Source organism: Lissotriton helveticus, chromosome 11 (assembly GCF_964261635.1).
Source record: "Lissotriton helveticus chromosome 11, aLisHel1.1, whole genome shotgun sequence".
In the NCBI taxonomy this organism is placed as follows: domain Eukaryota; kingdom Metazoa; phylum Chordata; class Amphibia; order Caudata; family Salamandridae; genus Lissotriton; species Lissotriton helveticus.
In genome coordinates this window covers 24,175,951-24,196,965 of record NC_136072.1, presented here as the reverse complement: position 1 = coordinate 24,196,965, position 21,015 = coordinate 24,175,951, and the positions used below count along the sequence as shown (strand labels likewise).

Genomic DNA, 21,015 nt, shown 5'->3' with positions numbered 1-21,015 from the left:
AACACAAAGGCGACCCTATTTCCAAAGCAGGAATAGCCAGGTGGATTGTTAAGTGCATCCAAATATGTTATCAAAAGGCCAAGCGCACTTTAACGATACCCCCAAGGGCGCACTCCACACGCAAACTGGGGGCATCCATGGCTTTCCTAGGGAACATTCCTTTAGAGGATATTTGCAGAGCAGCCACGTGGGTTACACCACATACCTTTACAAAACACTACTGTGTTGACGTACATTCCAAGCAGCAAGCAGCTGTAGGACAGGCTGTTCTCAAGACACTCTTTCAGGTTTCTGCAGCTGGCACGGGCAACCGCCGTTGATGGAGGGACTGCTATGTATTCTATGCTAAGATATGAATTTAGCAGCCCACATGCCTCGAACTGAATATGCTACTTACCAGTATGCATCTGTTCTTGGCATGTAGGGCTGCTAACATTCATATCGCCCACCCTCCTCCCCGGTGCCTGTCGCAGCTGCAGATATACTATTGTATTCACTTATTAGCATGGACATCCTTTACACTTTTCACTCCATCTTCTGCCACAATGGCGAAAAACAATCTGGGGATGGAGCCGATGCCCATGCGCACTGTAGTCCAGGGGAGGAGCCACCTATCTCAGGATACTTCGAAGACTCTTCCAGGACAACAATGTGCGATCATCCGGACCCAACACTAGGCGGCGATCTAATGCTAAGATATGACTGTTAGCAGCCCTACATGCCAAGAACAGATGCATACTGGTAAGTAGCATATTCATTATGCAGCACAATAGCCTTACTGCAACAGCATTAACTGCTGCATGGCTAAACACTTATAAGGTCCCAAAGGCGAGACCTATTGGCTATGCCAATGCTTGTTCTCTTTGTGTGCGAGTGCTGTTTACTGTTGCCTCGTGTAAAGGTCTGCTGTTATGTGAAACCCAGAACTTTGAGCTGACATGTTGTGCATGTCAAATGCGTGGGTCTTGTACATGTCTGGTAGAAGGACTGTTTTGTAGGCTTCTAAGGACTGGTGCCCGTAGGATCAATTGTGAAAAGGTTCCGCCCGGCACACGATGGAGGGTGCGGATACCTTTGCCAAGCGGTGGTAGTGCATTGCCTGCATCCCTCTGGCTGGAGAGTGGAGATCTAGACTCTGAAGTGAAGAGGATAGAGACGGGGCTCCCTTCAGAAACTCCGAGAACCTTGTTCGTAAGAGACTGAGGATTTCGTCTTCCTTGGCCCTGTCACTTGGTAGATGTGCAACTGCAATTTCTGTTGTTGGAACCAGGGCCGGACTGGCTGTAGTGGTCACTGTGGTAGGTAATAACGGGGTAAACCCTTACCTTGACAACATTACTTTCAACATACACGCTACAACAGAATTAGCCATATATGGCCCCCGTGTAATGTTTTTTATAGGGAACCGCGTGATCTATTATAGACTGGAAATGTTCTCAGATTGATACAGAATTGTTCACAGGACACAATTCCTTTTCTATGTCCCTAAATCTATCCCAACCACACCCTACCCTACTGATTCTAAAACCCCTCCTTTTTCTTTGACACCCTCCGAGCACTATATTGAATGATGACCTCATTTATTGCCATGTATTGTATGAAATGAAATATAATACTTGTGAAATTACTAGATATCACTGAATACAGCTGAATTAAATTCAGTTTCATATTTACTCTGTTTGTGTGTACCGTTTAGCAATTACAGATGAAATTAATACTAAGAAATGTTATGTAACCGACCAACCCTTTTTGTAACTACATGTAGTGGTCACTGGGCATTTCCCTGGTGGGCCGCCAGGGTGTGAGCCGTTTTTGTTACCGGTGGTTGGCAATATTGGCCCCCGTAACAAAATCAACCAATACCGGCCCTTGCAAACAGCTCGGCTGAACCCCACCTCCCTCCGGGGGGGCCGGCCGAGCAGTTTGCTAGGACCGGTTTTGGTTCCTGAGGGAATGTTTAGACTGGGTTGGCCCTTTTGTCTGCTCTGATGACTGCTTTAGTAAAGTGACGGCATCTAGGTGCAGAGACATCACACAGCACTTTCCCCTGATGTGAATCCTCGTGCTGGGAGCCAGTCCCATTGCCCCCCCTTGAAAGAACCGTCAGTCTGCACCGAGGCTGTGTGGAGAGCAGCCTGGCAGCGACATTTCTAAGCTTAATCACCTCAAACCATTTACGAAGCTGAGATAGTGGATCCACAGCCCCTGTCTGGAAAATGTGTATAAAGGTGGGATCCCTGGCACCCCATTTTGTTCATGTTGCGAGACCTTCTTGACCACTGAAAGGGGTGCCCCCAGAGTACTCCTGTGAGACCAGGGTTGATGCATGTGTGGCAGCCAGCCTCCCAGAGTTGAGGGGATGTCACTGGACGTCTGGAACTTGCTGGAGAAGCAGAGGGTCTCCTCGAGCACCGAGAAGCATCAGAGTGTCTGGTCCTACAGGATTACAGACCACCCAGGAGGAGAGGCATAGCATTGTACAGGCTGTGCTGGAGCCAGTCCTGCCCCGGAGACTGCAGAGTCCCTCGTCTCACTTTCCAGCTTTCACCATCAGCGGTGTAAGGGAGGATTCACCGAGTGTCCACATCGCAGCCCAGGGGTCCCGCGATCAACTCTGTGGGCCTATCGTTGCGACCTGTGAAGAGCTGATGCATCGTGTCCTGAAGATGAGTCTGCCTGCATTGGCCATAGCACCGCCACTGCCTAAGAGGAATGCCCACCGGCCTTCGCTGAAGACTATGATGCCCTCCCAATAGGATGCTCCTTTGCCATGCTCTTGATGCCGCCCAGTGGGATGCTCATTGGCCATGCTCTTGATGCCCGCCCAGTGGGATGCTCCTTGGCCATGCTCTTGATGCCCGCCCAGTGGGATGCTTCTTGACCATGCTCTTGATGCCCGCCCAGTGGGATGCTCCTTGGCCATGCTCTTGATGACCGCCCAGTGGGATGCTCCTTGGCCATGCTCTTGATGCCCGCCCAGTGGGATGCTCCTTGGCCATGCTCTTGATGCCCGCCCAGTGGGATGCTTCTTGACCATGCTCTTGATGCCCGCCCAGTGGGATGCTTCTTGGCCATGCTCTTGATTCCCGCCCAGTGGGATGGTCCTTGGCCGTGCTCTTGATGCCCGCCCAGTGGGATGGTCCTTGGCCATGCTCTTGGTGCCCGCCCAGTGGGATGCTCATTGGCCATGCTCTTGATGCCCGCCCAGTGGGATGCTCATTGGCCATGCTCTCGATGCCCGCCCAGTGGGATGCTCATTGGCCATGCTCTTGATTCCCGCCCAGTGGGATGGTCCTTGGCCGTGCTCTTGATGCCCGCCCAGTGGGATGGTCCTTGGCCATGCTCTTGGTGCCCGCCCAGTGGGATGGTCCTTGGCCATGCTCTTGATGCCCGCCCAGTGGGATGGTCCTTGGCCACGCTCTTGATGCCCGCCCAGTGGGATGGTCCTTGGCCACGCTCTTGATGCCCGCCGAGTGGGATGCACCTTGGCCATGCTCTTTATGCCGCTCAGTGGGATGCTCCTTGGCCATGCTCTTGATGCCCGCCCAGTGGGATGGTCCTTGGCCATGCTCTTGATGCCCGCCCAGTAGGATGCTCATTAGCCGTGCTCTTGATGCCCGCCCAGTGGGATGCTTCTTGGCCATGCTCTTGATGCCCGCCCAGTGGGATGCTTCTTGACCATGCTCTTGATGCCCGCCCAGTGGGATGCTCCTTGGCCATGCTCTTGATGACCGCCCAGTGGGATGCTCCTTGGCCATGCTCTTGATGCCCGCCCAGTGGGATGCTCCTTGGCCATGCTCTTGATGCCCGCCCAGTGGGATGCTTCTTGACCATGCTCTTGATGCCCGCCCAGTGGGATGCTTCTTGGCCATGCTCTTGATTCCCGCCCAGTGGGATGGTCCTTGGCCGTGCTCTTGATGCCCGCCCAGTGGGATGGTCCTTGGCCATGCTCTTGGTGCCCGCCCAGTGGGATGCTCATTGGCCATGCTCTTGATGCCCGCCCAGTGGGATGCTCATTGGCCATGCTCTCGATGCCCGCCCAGTGGGATGCTCATTGGCCATGCTCTTGATGCCCGCCCAGTGGGATGGTCCTTGGCCATGCTCTTGATGCCCGCCCAGTAGGATGCTCATTGGCGGTGCTCTTGATGCCCGCCCAGTAGGATGCTCATTGGCCATGCTCTTGATGCCCGCCCAGTAGGATGCTCATTGGCCATGCTCTTGATGCCCGCCCAGTGGGATGCTCATTGCCATGCACTTGATGCCGCCCAGTAGGATGCTCATTGGCCATGCTCTTGATGCCCGCCCAGTGGGATGCTCATTGGCCATGCTCTTGATGCCGCCCAGTGGGATGCTCATTGGCCATGCTCTCGATGCCCGCCCAGTGGGATGCTCATTGGCCATGCTCTCGATGCCCGCCCAGTGGGATGCTCCTTGGCTGTGCTCTTGATGCCCGCCCAGTGGGATGCTCCTTGGCTGTGCTCTTGATGCCCGCCCAGTGGGATGCTCCTTGGCCGTGCTCTTGATGCCCGCCCAGTGGGATGCTCCTTGGCCGTGCTCTTGATGCCCGCCCAGTGGGATGCTCCTTGGCCATGCTCTTGGTGCCCGCCCAGTGGGATGCTCCTCGGCCATGCTCTTGATGCCGCCCAGTGGGATGCTCCTTGGCCATGCTCTTGGTGCCCGCCCAGTGGGATACTCATTGGCCATGCTCTTGATGCCCGCCCAGTGGGATGCACCTTGGCCATGCTCTTGATGCCGCTCAGTGGGATGCTCCTTGGCCATGCTCTTGGTGCCCGCCCAGTGGGATGCTCATTGGCTGTGCTCTCGATGCCCGCCCAGTAGGATGCTCATTGGCCATGCTCTTGATGCCCACCCAGTGGGATGCTCCTTGGCTGTGCTCTCGATGCCCGCCCAGTGGGATGCTCCTTGGCCATGCTCTTGAAGGGGCCTAGACCCCCACCATGGTCCCCCATTGTGGCACCAAAGCTCCAGAGGCTGAAGACGCCGATCGCACCCGTCCATGCTGGGGACTCCCCGGCATCACCGAGCGGGTAACGCTGCCCGGTGTCTGCCTAAACTGGGAAACGGTGCCAGAATGCAAGCAGAGGGGAACTGCTGCTAGCCAAACTAAGGGTTAGTCTTTGAGGTACTGACTAGGGTCAGCATCTGTTCCTAACCTATGCATACCCCAAACATGTGCCTGAGTCACAGAAGGGGGAGGGGAGAGGAAACGGGCCCCACAGAGGGATTCACATTACAATACGTCCTGTAAGTGGTGGACCACCTTGTAAGTAGACCACCCTTGGGATGGGTAGTATTTACTAACACAGAAGATTCAAGTACTTTCTTTTATCTATAACATTAGCAGTGGGTTGGACAAGGCTTAGTTTTTGGTTGGCTGTTGACCTCCGAGCTCTCGCCCTCCCACAGAAGCTTCCAGAGAAACCTGTGGCTGCCCCCCCCCTCCCCCCCCCCCAGACTCCCGTAAGGGTCCAGTGTGGAAAGGGAGAGATCTGGGCCAGTTTGCAGACTCCTAGGAGGACGAACTCCTGGACACCAGTGGCAAACTAATTCAACCGGTGCGATGGGAGCCCAGTCTGCACACAGGGCCTGACTGCTGCGTATTGTAGAGTACTCACCCCAAGACTGTGTCCCGTCAGCTCTGCCCTCTGTGTGTTTGTTGTGTGTGTTCGTGGTATCCCTGGTGTATCCATCAAATATTGTGTTCAAGGCTGTCAAATCGGAACCACAGGCCCCCGTTGGCGCCGTTCTGTCCCCCGTTGGCGCCGGTCTGTCCCCCGTTGGCGCCGGTCTGTCCCCCGTTGGCGCCGGTCTGTCCCCCGTTGGCGCCGGTCTGTCCCCCGTCGGCGCCGGTCTGTCCCCCGTCGGCGCCGGTCTGTCCCCCGTCGGCGCCGGTCTGTCCCCCGTCGGCGCCGGTCTGTCCCCCGTCGGCGCCGGTCTGTCCCCCGTCGGCGCCGGTCTGTCCCCCGTCGGCGCCGGGCTGTCCCCCGTCGGCGCCGGGCTGTCCCCCGTCGGCGCCGGTCTGTCCCCCGTCGGCACCGGTCTGTCCCCCGTCGGCGCCGGTCTGTCCCCCGTCGGCGTCGGTCTGTCCCCCGTCGGCGTCGGTCTGTCCCCCGTCGGCGTCGGTCTGTCCCCCGTCGGCGTCGGTCTGTCCCCCGTCGGTGCCGGACTATTAGGTCTGACTTGATAGTGCACCTGTCTGGATTACTTCTTGTCGAACAAGTTACTTACCTTCGGTAACGATATATCTGTAAGAAACAGTAGTTAGTATTAGATTCCTTACCTTAGAATATCCCCAGGCGTCAGTCTGGATCCGGAAACTTTTGCGTAGCAGTACCCCTGCGCGTCGGTAGGCGTCGTCTGCTGGCGTCCCCTGCGGCTCCGCGTCGTCGGCGTCGTGCGCCGTGATGACGTCGCTGGAGTATATAGACGCCGCCTCCGCGCGCTGACGTCAGTTCTTTGCACACAGCTTTTCCGCGCCAGAACACGCAGAGCCATGTGGGAACTAACACTGGTGCCATCTGAAACTAGGGCCCTGAAAGGGATGTCCTTAACCCTAGGTATCAGTTCGCAGAACGGGGAGGATGGGCGGGGCGGTAAGGAATCTAATACTAACTACTGTTTCTTACAGATATATCGTTACCGAAGGTAAGTAACTTGTTCATCTGAAAGAAACAGGTTAGTATTAGATTCCTTACCTTAGAATAGATACCCCAGCAATACCAACCCCGGAGGTGGGTCTGCGAACCAATACAACCTACACCAGAAAGTCCTGGAGGACCGAACGGCCAAAGAAGCCGTCCCTCCGGACTTGACTGTCCAGGCAGTAGTGCCTCGCAAAGGTGTGCAGCGAGGCCCACGTAGCCGCCTGGCAAATGTCCTGCAAGGGGACTCCCCGGCCCAGGGCAGTAGAAGCCGCCGTAGCCCGAGTGGAATGGGCCCTCAGCCCAACAGGAGGCTCCTTCCGAGCCAAAGAATAGCATGCTTTGATGCACAGGACGACCCACCGAGAGATGGTCCGCTTCTGTACCGCCCTTCCCTTCTTCTCACCCACGTAGCCAACAAACAGTTGGTCATCCACCCGGAACTGGCGTGTGTGATCCATGTAAAATGAAAGCGCACGTTTTGGGTCCAGACGATGGAGCCGCTCTTCATCCTTTGAAGGATGCGGAGGCGGGAAGAAGGAGGGCAAGGTGATGGACTGCCCAATGTGAAAAGCAGAGACTACCTTGGGCAGGAAAGAAGGTCTAGTCCGAAGAACCACCTTGTCAGGATGAACAGACAAGAAAGGAGGTGTAACAGAGAGCCTGGAGCTCACTCACTCTCCTGGCAGAGGTGATGGCCACCAGGAAGGCCGTCTTTAAAGTGAGAAGACGGAGAGGACAGGAATGAAGGGGCTCAAAGGGAGCGCACATCAGGAATGTCAGAACCAGGTTCAAGTCCCACTGAGGCATCACGAACGGAGTAGGTGGATACATGTGCGTGATGGCCTTCAAGAATCTTAACACAATAGGGGACTTGAATAAAGATGGCTGATCAGGTAGCCTCAAGAAGGCGGAAAGGGCAGAAAGATAGCCCTTGATAGTGCCCAGAGCAGAGCCCTGCTGGGCAAGGGAAAGAAGGAAGAGGAGAACCTCAGACAGAGGGGCAGAAAGGGGATCCACAGCCTTTGCTGTGCACCATGCCACAAATCTGTTCCACCGGCAGGCGTATACCGACTTTGTGGAGGGACGCCTGGCTGCCAGAATTACATCACAGACTTCAGGAGGCAAGTCAAATGGCCTCAACTGTCGCCGCTCAATCTCCAAGCATGGAGGTGGAGACTGGACAGGTTCGGGTGGAGGACCGTCCCCTGCTGCTGCGACAGAAGGTCCTCCTGAAGGGGCAGGCGGATCGAGGGACCGACTGTCATGCCGAGTAGCTCGGGATACCAGTATCTTCGAGCCCAGTCCGGAGCCACAAGGATAACTTGGGCCCGGTCGCGCCTGATCTTCTTCAGCACTCTGGGCAGAAGTGGTATAGGCGGAAAGGCGTACAACAGACCGCAACTCCACTCGCGCCGAAAGGCGTCGCCGAGCGAGTGCCGTCTTGGAAACTCCAACGCGCAGAACTGATGACATTGCGCGTTCTCTTCTGTGGCGAATAGATCTAACCAAGGCTCTCCCCACTGCTGAAAGAGGCCTCTCGCCACGTCCGAGTTCAGACGCCATTCGTGATCCACCGAGCACCGACGGCTGAGTTCGTCCGCCCTGGCGTTCAGAGAACCTGCCAGGTGTTGAACCGTCAGAGTCACGCCCTGACGTTCCAGCCATTGCCAGAGACGCAGAGCCTCCTGGCAAAGGGTCCACGACCCCACACCGCCCTGTTTGTTGCAGTACCACATGGCGGTGGTGTTGTCCGTGAACACCTGCACTACACTCCCGTTGACAAAGGGGAGGAATGCCTTCAGTGCTAGGCGAATCGCCCGTAGCTCCAACAGGTTGATATGGAGGCGGGACTCCGCCGGAGACCAGATGCCTCTGATCTCCGCCTCTCCCAAGTGGCCACCCCAGCCCTGGAGGGACGCGTCCATCACAACCACGTGCTCCGGTTGGGGAAGGGAGAGGGATCTGCCTCTGACCCAATCGCGGTCCGTAAGCCACCACTGCAACTGTCTCGCAGTGCCCTCCGAGATCAGGACATGGTCGGATAGGTTGCCCTGATGCTGGGCCCACTGAAACTTCAGGTCCCACTGCAGAGCCCGCATCCGCCACCTGGCGTGATGCACCAGTAGGATGCAGGAGGCCATCAGCCCCAGAAGCCGCAGCGTCAACCTGACCGAAACCCGGGATAACGGCTGAAAGATGGGAATCAGAGCCTGAATATCCCGGACCCGCCGTTCCGGAGGATAAACCCGAAACTGCGCCGAGTCGAGAACCGCTCCGATGAAAAGGAGCTTTTGAGAGGGACACAGGTGTGATTTCGGCACATTGATGGAAAACCCCAGCTCGTGCAGGAGGTCTGCCGTCATCTGAAGGTGGTGGACGACTGTTTGGGGCGAGCCCGCCTTCAACAACCAGTCGTCGAGGTAGGGGAAGACTGAAACCCCTAACCGGCGCAGATGAGCTGCGACCACCGCCATCACTTTCGTGAACACCCGTGGGGCGCTGGTAAGGCCGAATGGGAGCACGATAAACTGAAAGTGCTCGTGGCCTACCGTGAACCGCAGGTAACGCCGGTGGGCCGGCAGGACGGGGATGTGAAAATACGCATCCTGCAAGTCCAACGCTACCATCCAGTCTTGTGGGTCTAGAGCAGCCAAGACCTGAGCTAAAGTCAACATCTTGAACTTCTCCTTCCGGAGGAAGCCGTTGACGTTCCGTAGGTCCAAGATAGGACGCAGGCCTCCTTTGTCCTTCTTGGGCACCAGAAAGTAGTGGGAGTAGCAACCACACCCTACTTCTGGCCCAGGAACGCGCTCGATGGCCCCCTTGGCCAAGAGGGCCGTAACTTCCTCCTGCAGAAGTGTCAAGTGGTCCCCCGACACACGGTGGTTCTGCGGTGGCATGGCTGGAGGAGTGGACTCGAAGGGGAGGGAGTAGCCCCTTCGGACGAGCTGCAGCACCCACCTGTCCGATGTAATCGCGCGCCAGCGGGAGTGGTGATGGCGAACCCTGCCACCCACTGGCGTCACGTGAGCCCGAAAGCTCGGACTAGGAAGACTTTGAGGCTGCAGCGGGGGGCGGTGTGGACTGACCTCGCCGCTGCCCTCTACCGCCACCACGGCGGAAACCACGGCCGCCACCGCGTTGGGGAGCGTTCTGCGGCGCGTGGCTGGCAGCTCGTGTGGGACCGCCCCTTCCCTGGCCACGAAAGGGGCGAAACGAACCCGTCTGCTGGCGCTGGGTCGAAAGACCCAAGGACTTGGCCGTGACCCTGGAGTCCTTGAAGCGCTCCAGCGCGTGGTCCGCCTTGTCACCAAACAGGCGACTGCCATCAAATGGCATGTCCATGAGGGCATTCTGGACGTCCGGTGAGAAGTTGGCAGATCTCAGCCAAGCATGGCGCCGAATCGCCACAGTCGTGGACATAGCCCGTCCCAGCGAGTCGGTCGTGTCAAGACCACACCGGATCGAGTACCTCGCCGCATCCCGGCCCTCAACCAAAGCCTGGTTGAGCTTGTCCCGCACTTCCTGCGGGCACTGCGGCAAACACTCCGCGACCGTATCCCACAAGGAGTGGGTGTAGCGGCCCAAGAGGCATGCGGTATTACAAGACCGCAGTCCAGCGCTCAAAGAGGAAAAGACCTTTTTCCCAAATTGGTCATACCGCTTTGATTCCCGATCGGGCGGGGCCGATGGAAATGCGGACTGCGAAGTGGAGGCCTGGATCACCAGACTCTCCGGGGAGGGATGGGTGGAGAGGAAGGCAGGGTCGTCCGAACACGGACGGTGACGCCTGGCAACGTTCCGGTCAACCGGTGCACCGGAAGCGGGCCTAGACCAGGTGCCCAAAAGGACATCCGTCAGAGCCTCATTAAACGGCAGCAGAGGCTCCTGAGGGCATGACTGCGGTTTAAACACTTCGGTCAGAATGTTCGGCTTGACCTTAGCGACTGGGAGCTCAAGGCCCAAGGTCTTGGCAGCCCTCAGCAGGACCACCGAATAGGCAGCTCCCGCCTCAGACGCCACAGGGGTCGGGGAGACAAACCCAGGGTTGGGCGACTCGTCCAGACCACTGGCATCACCCAGGTCACCTACCCAGTCCACATCATACTGGCTGGCACGGGATAAAGGGTCCTCAGACCCCTCCCACCCCTCTCCATACTCGTCCTCATCGCCGTATTCTGGGTCGACGATATAGACTTCGGGGTCAATGGGCCCCATCGGCGCCGGATCCGGCGTCGGACGACGCCGGTCCGACTCCGCGTCAGGAGTCAGAGGGGGAATGTTCCCTCGACCGCTCCCTCGACCTCCGACCGGACCGGGACCGCTCTCGACGCATGGCCGACACTCGGAGCTCGAGAAGCTTGCGGGACCGCTCCCGCCTAGCTTTACCAGTCAAGGCCCGACAGTCGACGCAGGACTCCACGTCGTGGTCCGCGCCCAGACACCGGAGGCAGAGTCGATGGTGGTCGGTGACCGACATCAGGCGGTCGCACCCGTCGCAACTCTTAAACCCAGGCATCCTACCGGCACCGTAGAAAGATTTAAAGTTAACAAACACTTGGTCAAAAGACCAGAGTACTGCTCTTCGGATCTGCGCTAACTGGCGCGGAAAAAAGAAGAACTGACGTCAGCGCGCGGAGGCGGCGTCTATATACTCCAGCGACGTCATCACGGCGCACGACGCCGATGACGCGGAGCCGCAGGGGACGCCTGCAGACGACGCCTACCGACGCGCAGGGGTACTGCTACGCAAAAGTTTCCGGATCCAGACTGACGCCTGGGGATATTCTAAGGTAAGGAATCTAATACTAACCTGTTTCTTTCAGATACCGTCTTTAATGTATACATACAACGGGTCTTGGCTGCTCCCACAGGAGTATTTCCGTCTCCCTGCGCTATGGGGTGTTTGGGGTATCATTCTGTCTCCCATGGAGTACTTGCGTTGGGATGCACGCTGGACTATATTACCATCTACAGTGCTTAATTTGTAAGTAAATACGTGCCAGGGCCCTCCTGAGGACGCCCCCTCCAGCGCTGCCAGTGACAGAACCAACAAAACTACTAACCATCAAACTCCGGCACATGGGACCTCTCAGACTATTCCAGGCCGCAAAGCTATCACAATGGCTTGAGCAGCACTTATTAGTCACTTTTATGTATATCCAATTAACAAACAACTGTTGCGCCAATTCAAATTAGACAAACCGTGCCACCGTGTGGCAGTGTCACAAACACCGGTGTTTGGAAAGTGCGAACTGATGACCCCTAAGGGTCTCCAGGCGCTAGGGCCGTCGAGGAGATTAAGCGAGCTATTGCCCAGAGTCACACGGTGCTGGGCTGAGCTGCCGTGGGTGCCGGGATCGAACCGTGACCCCCAGTGCACGAGTCAGCTGCTCTGGCCGCTGCGCCATAATAAAGTGTCAGTAGTGAGCACCAGTAATCAAATTAAGCACTGCCATCTCAGAAGCAGTCTGATCCACACTCCTTAAACTCGTCAGCTGGTAGATGCTTTGTATACAGAAAGCAATTGTGTGGGGTTTTCTTTGTACGCTCCCGCAGCCGTTTTCTAATGTTTTACCCGGGACCCTAAATGCAACCCACGCCTTACTGGCTGCGCCTGGCTGCGAGGACTGACCCTTGACTCTGCCTGCCGTGTCCAGCTCCCTGTCAGCTCCAGTCTCATCACCAGCCTGGAGCTTGGAGAAAGGAGTTTGATGGATGAATGAATGAATGAATGAATGAATGAATGAACGTATGAATGAATGAACCAACCAACGAATGAATGAACGTATGAATGAACGAACAAATGAATGAATGAACCAACCAACCAACCAACGAATGAATGAACGTATGAATGAACGAATGAATCAACCAACGAATGACGTATGAATGAACGTACAAACGAATGAATGAATAAACAAATGAATGAATAAACGAACGAATGAATGAATGAATAAACAAACGAATGAATGAATGAATGAATGCACGAAGGAAGGCTGGGGATGAGTGAATGACGGAGATGATCCCCACCCCTGGCCTCTATACCTGGCCTCGGGCACAGGTGTCTGCCCGGGAGTGCGGGCGCTGAAGAAACGCGCTCTGGGGGTTTCATGGCTGTAAATGCCGCGGACTCTAACCGAGCCGGGCCCCCGGGGCCCCCGGGCCCTCCCCGCCGCCGCGGCCTCGGGAACCACGGCCCTTCCTCCTTCACACACTTATGCTTTCCAGAAAACGCTTTTTTTCAAGTTTTGTTTCTCGTCGAAGTGTTTGGTTTGCGGTTGAGGCTGAGAAAGAAGAATTTCTGTTGAGAGAAGAAACCCCAGGAGACGAAAGGGGAACCGAGCTCGTTTCCAGGAAGCGAGCGAGGCTGGGGTGAGCCGGGTGAGGCGGGTGAGGCCTGCAGCGGAGGCCTCCAAAGATGCCCTTTACGCTGCAGTGTCTGGGACTTTCCCGATGCACCTTTCCAGCTCTTAATTATATTTATTTTGCCATTTTCCCCGAATCCTTCCATTTTCACCCCTTAACCACCCGTTTATAGTTTTCCATTTACTTTCCTAGTTTCTCTTAAGTGAGCTTCCGGTGCAAGGGCCGCCCCCACCTTCATGTTAACAAGGCTCTAATGCCGGAGACGCAGAGGGGCGGGGCCTGACCATCAACCTGTGCATTCATTGGGTAATACTGTGCTGCAGAGAAACTGTCCGCAAAAACAAACTTGACCGGAAATCTCTACCAGTCTACCTAATTGATCAGACTGCGGCTAATTCAAATCTGTACTAGCATTAAATCTGGTTCTCCCAGAGACGCGCACCCCCCCCTTAAAGTGCCCCTAAAGTGGTGAGAGGCAGCTTGGATATCCTGGAACCATATATCAGACACCTGGTGGAGATTTCATTTGGGACTTGTACAGTGCCAGGATGATGGAAGGAAGTGGCGGTCCGACCGCTGCCCAAGAAACCTCCTATAGGCCCAGATCACCTGGATAATCTGCGCCCATCTCTCTTTTATCGTACTTTGCCAAGGTTGCGGAGAAAGTGGTAAATATGCAACTGACGGCGCATATTAAAACATTCAATCTCCTGCATCCCACTCAGTCCGGATTCCGAGCCTGTTACTCGACGCAATCTGCCCTGCTCTTTGCCACTGAAACCGTCAGGCAATATGTGGATGCGGGTCAGACGGCGGCCCTGATCCTGATAGATTTAAGTGCCGCCTTGGACACTGTTGCCCACCACACTCTGGTGCAGTGTCTGAGGAAAGGAGGTGTGTCTGGCAGTGCCTTGAGCTGGATGAGGTCTTTTCTGTCGGGACGCAGCTTTCAGGTGAGGCAGGGCTCCCAATATTCGAAAGTCAGCAAATTAACGCATTAACTGCGGCGATTTGTTTGCCGCGGTGCGGGGGTTCTAAAGGGTGAGGCGGGGCCGCGTCGGCCGTTGGACGTGCGCAGCACCAGGGAGGTAGCTCGAGCGAAGTCCAACGGCAGCAGCGAAGGGGTTATGACAGGGGGTACCTCCGGGAACCACCCTGTTCATTCTCTACGCGGCTCCTCTAGTGGAGATTGCTGATGGGTTTGGGATCAGGGTCGTCTCCTATGCCGATGACACGCAGCTGGCGGTCTCCCTTACACAGGACTCTGCAGCCTCCAATGTCGTGGCATGTCTTCAAGAACTGGCCTCATGGCTGGCTAACAACGGCCTGAAGTTGAACGGCAATACGTCCGAGGTGCTGGTGGTGGGGAGAGCCCCGTCGCTGTGGTCATCGGCTTGGTGGCCCCAGAGTCTGGGGACCACACCTGTACCCTGCGCTCAGGCAAAGAACCCGGGGGTGTGGTTGGACACGAGGCTCTCCTTGGAGTACTATACCAGGCGGGTGGCAGGCGCCTGTTTTGGAGTCCTGAGAGCCCTTCGCAAAACCCTGGATATGCTGCCGACTGCAGCCAGGAAGACCATGGTCCGTGCCCTGGTAACATCACGCCTGGATTATGGCAATATTCTTTACCTGGGTGCTACGACGAAGTGTTTGTTCAGACTCCAGGGGTTGCAGAACACAGCAGCGCGCCTGGTTCTCATGTGACCGAGGAGGGCCTCCTCAGAGGCCGCACGGGTGGCGCTCCACTGGCAGCCGATAAGGTTGAGAGTCCTGTTTAAGGCACTGTGTGTATGTCATCGTATTCTGCAGGGGACGGCTCCCTCCTATCTGTCTGAGCTACTCACCCCCTACGCCCCAACACACCGTTTGAGATCAGGTGAGACGGGTCTCCTGTGTGTTCCAGCTATCAAGAGAGCAAGGATGGGCGGACGCTCCTTCCACCTGCTGGCAGCCCAACACTGGAACAGGCTTCCCTTGTGTCTCCGGATGGAGGCCCGGGAGAATATTTTTAGGAAAAATTTAAAAACGTACCTTTTCCCCCCAGGATAGCTAGGCGAGGTTCTGGTTGTGGAATCTGTGCAGTTGCACCGCAGCGCGGGGACACGCTGGCCGAGTGTAACCATGCGCTTTATAAATGTGCCTATTATTATTATTATTTAAAGTGTCTGGTGGGTTAACCCTCCTGCTGCAGAGATGTGTGCACAGCAGCTTTCAGGGGATAGATAATAACTCAGCTGAAATGCACTTGGTGGAGTTTGTCCGGATATGTGTGTTTTTTAGTAACACTCTGTATTGGCTCATCGTAAGTAGCACGGAGGGTGAATGGCTACAGAGTGCTCGCAGGAGGGCGTCACAGAGTTATATTTTATGTGGATAGCTCCGCGGGGTACTGCTTTTGGCACAGATCCTTTTGTTAATAACGCTTAATAACTTGCAGTCCTTCTAGTAAAGCAGAATGAGCAGCAGCGCCAAGAAGCCCCATGCACACTTCAAGGCGTGGATTTAGTCCCTTTGTTTTCTTCCCCCCCATTCTCCTTGATTGCTACAAAAAAGGTACGAGTGGTAGTGATAAAGAATGATTAGTGCAGACGATCGCTGCCTCTGCGTTACGCTTCGAGTTCGGACTGGTTCCAACTGGTGGATACACACTAGGGGGGCTGGAGGAGATTTAAGGACCTGCGTGTGCCACCTCCCCACTCGTAATATGAAACACAACAAAGGCCACAGGACCAAGAAAGCGGTAAAAAGACCTAGTCTCTACGCAGGCTACAACCCCCTCGCTACGAAGGAAGAACTCAGGGATGTTTTTAATATAGGTGAAAAGGCTTATACTAAAACCCTATATAAGCCTGATGTACTTAATGCGAAATACAGTGCTCAAATCAACGTAGTTAAAACTGGCTACAAGATTAGCTATCTAGCAACTTTAATCGGCTACCTTGTGACAATATTAAAAATAAATAGCTGAAAATACAGCAGCCCTAATTAGAGGCTTCTGTATTAGTGTATGACCAACATGTTTCGGCCTAGGGACCTGTCAGTGTTGTGGCCTTCATCAGGGTCGAGCATACAGCTATTGCAACAAAGTGAGGTACATGCAAAAGGTAATGCGCAGAATTTATGGTGTTATACTGAAGAACCAGTGGTCCTGCTGTTCAGTATGGCCACCGTTGTAACCTGGGGTAAGACAAAACAACGTGCGCTATTTACAGTGAAGAAAGTTCAGTGAAGACAGTGCATGGAACACATAGTTGAATCAAAGCACAGTGAATCCGCTCAATAGTCAAAACACTGGACATCATGTAACTAGTTGGATCGCATGAAAATGAATTAAGGGATGCGTGACTCACCATCTTTGGTTAAATTCACTGCATCTGTCCTGGCCTACTAGCTAAAGGGTACATGCGCCAATCCAGCGTAACAGAAAAGGTGATGGTGATAGGGTAGAAGAGAAGTAGTTTAAGAAACAGATTATGTGCCTATGAGAGTAAGCGCATTCAATAGGAAAATAGAATGTAGAGGAAAGATGTGCGAAGCCGGTAAGCGTGTCCAATAGGCACAATGTGGGGTATCTGCCAAAAACAGGTAGTACACGTAGTCCAGTCGAGCTGTCCGGGTAGTTGCCCAATCTTGCAATATATATAATGTAATTAACAGTCTTGAGGCAGAGAAGGATGCAGTGCTTGGCTCAATGACGACAGCCATGATGGTTGCAGGGTCAATGTTCCCAGGAGGGGGCCGTGCCGGTCGGACCAGCGACTGGCATCAGTGTACTCATATCAGGAGGTGTTAGGGGGGGGGGGGGCGGTCGTAGCACTGTCACGCAATGGAAGCGCAGACTGGTACTGCTCAATCAGTGGGCAAAAGTTACATGCGGGGCTCGTGGTCAAAGGCTTAAGTGAGAGCCGAGCAGGGAAGTGTGGTGTATAGGCGACTCAGGATGGGCCCAGTCTACTGTGACTATGGCCGGCTGTATCGGGCAGGTGTGAGAGCCATACTTAGTGGTCTGCGTAGAAGCGCTTGAAAGCCCAAGCTGGTGCCGCTAAATTGGAATATTACCATCCAGGTATCTCATGGTGCATCACCCAATCCTGGCTGGATAACACCCGAAAAGAAGGGGCTGCTGATTCGCAGTCACCTGGAGGCGACACCCAGAGACCTACTAAACACTAACGTGAATGAATAAAATGTGGCACTAAGTATGGGTGAGCGGAATTTTTGTAATCGTGTTACCTAATTCTCCGCGAAACGGTAAAAAATCTCCGTGAACATGCAGAAATTGCTTGTTCGCGATGCTTTTTTACTGTTCGCAATCGCTGTTTGCGTGCTCGGGGGGGAAATATCTTGTGAACACGCATTTGAGAACGCGAACAAGCAAAACATTTTGCAAAGTCGCGGACCGCAGAATTTTGGGCAGTTTCGCATTTTCTGCGGAACGCGAAATTACCCAAATTCCGCGAACGGAACGGAATTTACCGCCCAGGCCTAGCACTAAGGATGCAGGCTCTTGGTTATCAGTTTTGAAGAAGCTTTAGATTGAATTTAAGCTGTGGCCGGCACTATCAACCCGTTGTCATGAGCTATAGGGTGCAATGTAAAGCATGACACACTGTTCAAGAGATCTCACCTGCACATGCTCATTGTAGACAATGTAATGACCACACCCTAGTTTGATGTACATTTTCTTTAGCTCTTTCACAATATATGTATTACTGGCTTCTTCTGTAAGTGTTGCATTATCTGTTTACCCTTGCACCTAAAGCTCATGTCCTTCCCTTGCAGAGTTCTGGATTCCCCACCGGGCTTCAGGTGACCTCCCCTCCGGCAGTGACTCCTGTTACAGGACATAAAAGAATGGTCATCCCAACCCAGCCTCCGTTGACGGCCACCAAGAAGTCTGCCGCGAAGCCACAGCCTCAGACCACTTCTCAGCCTTCTCCGACGCCTGCTGCTTTCACAGGACCAGCCAAAACTCAACCCCAGCCTGTGCCTGCCTCGTACACCACCGCGTCCATTCCCACGCGGCCTACCTTTAATGTGCAGGTGAAGTCTGCGCAGCCCAGCCCTCACTTTGTGCCCTCAGCCCCGCAGCCGGGACCACAGTACAACGTCAATCCAAGCCAGGCATACACCCAGCAGCATATACGACTCCCTACCGCTGCCCGTAATAACGTCCCACAGCAGCGTGGGCCCGATTATGGCTACGCCCCACCCCAGCCGGTGCGTTACTCCGAGCCTGGTTATGGCTACCCACCTCCAAGCCATGCTTCTTACCAAGACCCCTACCACTCAGGAAGTTTAGGCTATGGAGGAAGGAATGGGTCTGAGCATGCTTACGCTCCGCAACCTACCTGGAAACAAGAGCCACCTCATCCCTCCGCGGTGCCCTCCATGGGGCAGATCCCTGCCGGGTCCTATATATCAGCGAACTCGAAGAAAACCTACATCACAGACCCTCTCCCGGCGCCCCAGGCACCACCGGCTGCTCAGCAAGCGAAGGTAAGCTCCTGAGAATAGTCTGTGTATATGACAGATTTGTGGTTTCATTTGTGTTCATGAATAATCTAACATCTCAAGTACCTTGAAGCCTAACTAGTAGGACAGAGTGGAATGCATCAGATTGTGAAGGCGATAAGAAGCAGAAGTCTCTTAGGCAAAAACCCAAGAGGCGCTTTCAGTGTGGCACTGTCTGGAGCTTTGCCTCCCTGGTAGGGTGCAGTACCATGCCGTGCCAAGACTGAGGGGGCCATGCTGTGCCTGGACTGGCTAGCGTGCCATGCTGTGCCGGGACTGGCTAGCGTGCCATGCTGTGCCGGGACTGGCTAGCGTGCCATGCTGTGCCGGGACTGGCGAGCGTGCCATGCCATGCTGTGCTGGGACTGGCGAGCGTGCCATGCTGTGCCGGGACTGGCGAGCGTGCCATGCTGTGCCGGGACTGGCGAGCGTGCCATGCTGTGCCGGGACTGGCGAGCGTGCCATGCTGTGCCGGGACTGGCGAGTGTGCTATGCTGTGCCGGTACTGGCGAGCGTGCCATGCTGTGCCGGTACTGGCGAGCGTGCCATGCTGTGCCGGGACTGGCGAGCGTGCCGTGACTAGCGAGCGTGCCGTGACTAGCGAGCGTGCCGTGACTAGCGAGCGTGCCGTGACTGGCAAGCGTGCCAGACAGGGGCTGGCAAGACTACCGTTCCTGGTATCGAAGTGCTTTACAGGTAAAAGTGCTACTGTGCAGTGAGAGAGGTTGAGAGCTAAATTAAGATTCTTATTAAAAGTGTATCACGACGACTCATCTCTGAAAATTTCCAAAATTTCCAATTTTAAAATGTGCCTTAAAGATCCAGGATCCGCGTGTAAAAGGTGATTAGCCCATCTTATTATATTCGAGATAGCCCTAGAATACCAGTTTGCGTAAAAGATTCCCTACTCTAGTTATTGCAAATTGCCTGGTTTTGATATGTATATACTCTAAGGCATATGTTAAGATGGGAGGGATTTTCATACGACAAACCTCAAGCAACGGTTTGAAATGCCTGTTTCCAGAAGAAAAATATAGCTTCAGCAGTGCTCCTACGTGGGCCTTTCGCCCTATGTGACGTAAATGGGAGGAGTTCTGTAACATTTGGGAAAAAAATCGACCTAAATAGGTGTATTCTTAAACAGACTCCAGTGGTTTTCCTCCCAATCTCCCATTGAAAGCTCTGAGTCGTTTTTTTTCCCTTAAAGATAACATTTTGGTTTTGCGAGATGTTTAGGACTAGAACGTTTTCTTTTGCGTAGCAATTTAGTGCATTTAAATTTCTTTGGAGTCCTATCAGTGTAAGATCTAATATCACAATGTCGTCAGCGTACATTAAAATATGTATGTCACTCTGTGCTAACTCCACAACGAAAACAATAACCTACATAAATAATGCAGTGATAAGAGGAAATATTCCACACCGAGCAGGTAAACTGAAATAAATGTAGCAAGTAATGCTGTTGTCGGTGAAGCGGCTGAGAGTAGAGAGAGCTGACGAGCATCTCTTTGGAGCCCGCGGTGGCTTCCCTATCTGAGATCCTTGCACCGCGGCTCTCAGGCTATATTTGGTCTTTAAGAGCTAGACCTGTGGTATCTCTATGGAAACGTGAATTACTAGCCACCAGACCAGGCTAAACCTGTGTAGTCCTATTTGCATTGAAAGGCCAATGGGGCCATGTCAATTTATCTGTTTTTCCAGGTTCCCAGCAAAACAGCCCACTTAGCGCTGAATCCACCAGAGAATTTAATTTCCTTCTTAGCGTGTAGCCGACACACGTCCGCTTCTATTTTAGTGGGAAAACATGTAATTGTTCTCATCCTGGTTCGCAGATGCGGAAATTTACAGGTCCGCTAACAAACGAGATGTCCGGGGGGAGACGATCCAAGATGGCTGACCTTCGGTAATTGGAGGCACCGCTGTGCAGTATCCCATCCCATCTTCACTCCTTGTGCCTCGTCCACCGCTTGTATGTGTCTTGCTGGTGTAAAGTGGTCCTTCTACCTGCTAGGGAGGCTAAGTAAGCAGTTTTCTGCTTCCTGCACAACAGTTTGTGGTGTGCGTTCAACCGACAAACTTGGCGACACTCAACCTTGCCATTATGGCCACTCGCCGCTGTCTGTTTCTGCTGGTCACACCACTTGGCCCTTCGCCAGGACCTGGGTTGGTCGCCACCGGCCAAGTTTCTTTATTTGGCCCCATATTGATCACAGCGGTGTCCACGCTTGCTTCGGTTTGATCTTGTGTTACCGCGTGACCTGGGATCTGGGACTGTCAATGTCATGCCCCTAAGCCCTGGACCTTGGGAACTTATAGTATTTCTTTCTCTAGCTAACGAGGGACTCGATGACGCGCCTGTAACGAGAGGAATAAGAAGCATAGTAGCAGTTTCAAAATGTGTCCCACCTGGCTAAGGCCTAGAGTCCAGCTACGTTAGCTCGAAAAACAAAATAGTCTCATTCTAACATTA

General features: G+C 54.3%; 1 protein-coding gene across 1 annotated transcript in view; it reads left to right on the top strand.

The window, feature by feature from the left end:
- Positions 1-21,015, top strand: part of LPP (LIM domain containing preferred translocation partner in lipoma) — a 656,183-nt gene that overhangs the window by 456,431 nt on the left and 178,737 nt on the right. Inside the window, exon 7 of the mRNA XM_078668172.1 lies at positions 17,814-18,530. Within this exon, the coding sequence (XP_078524298.1) occupies positions 17,814-18,530 (717 nt within the window). The remainder of the gene's footprint in view (positions 1-17,813; positions 18,531-21,015) is intronic.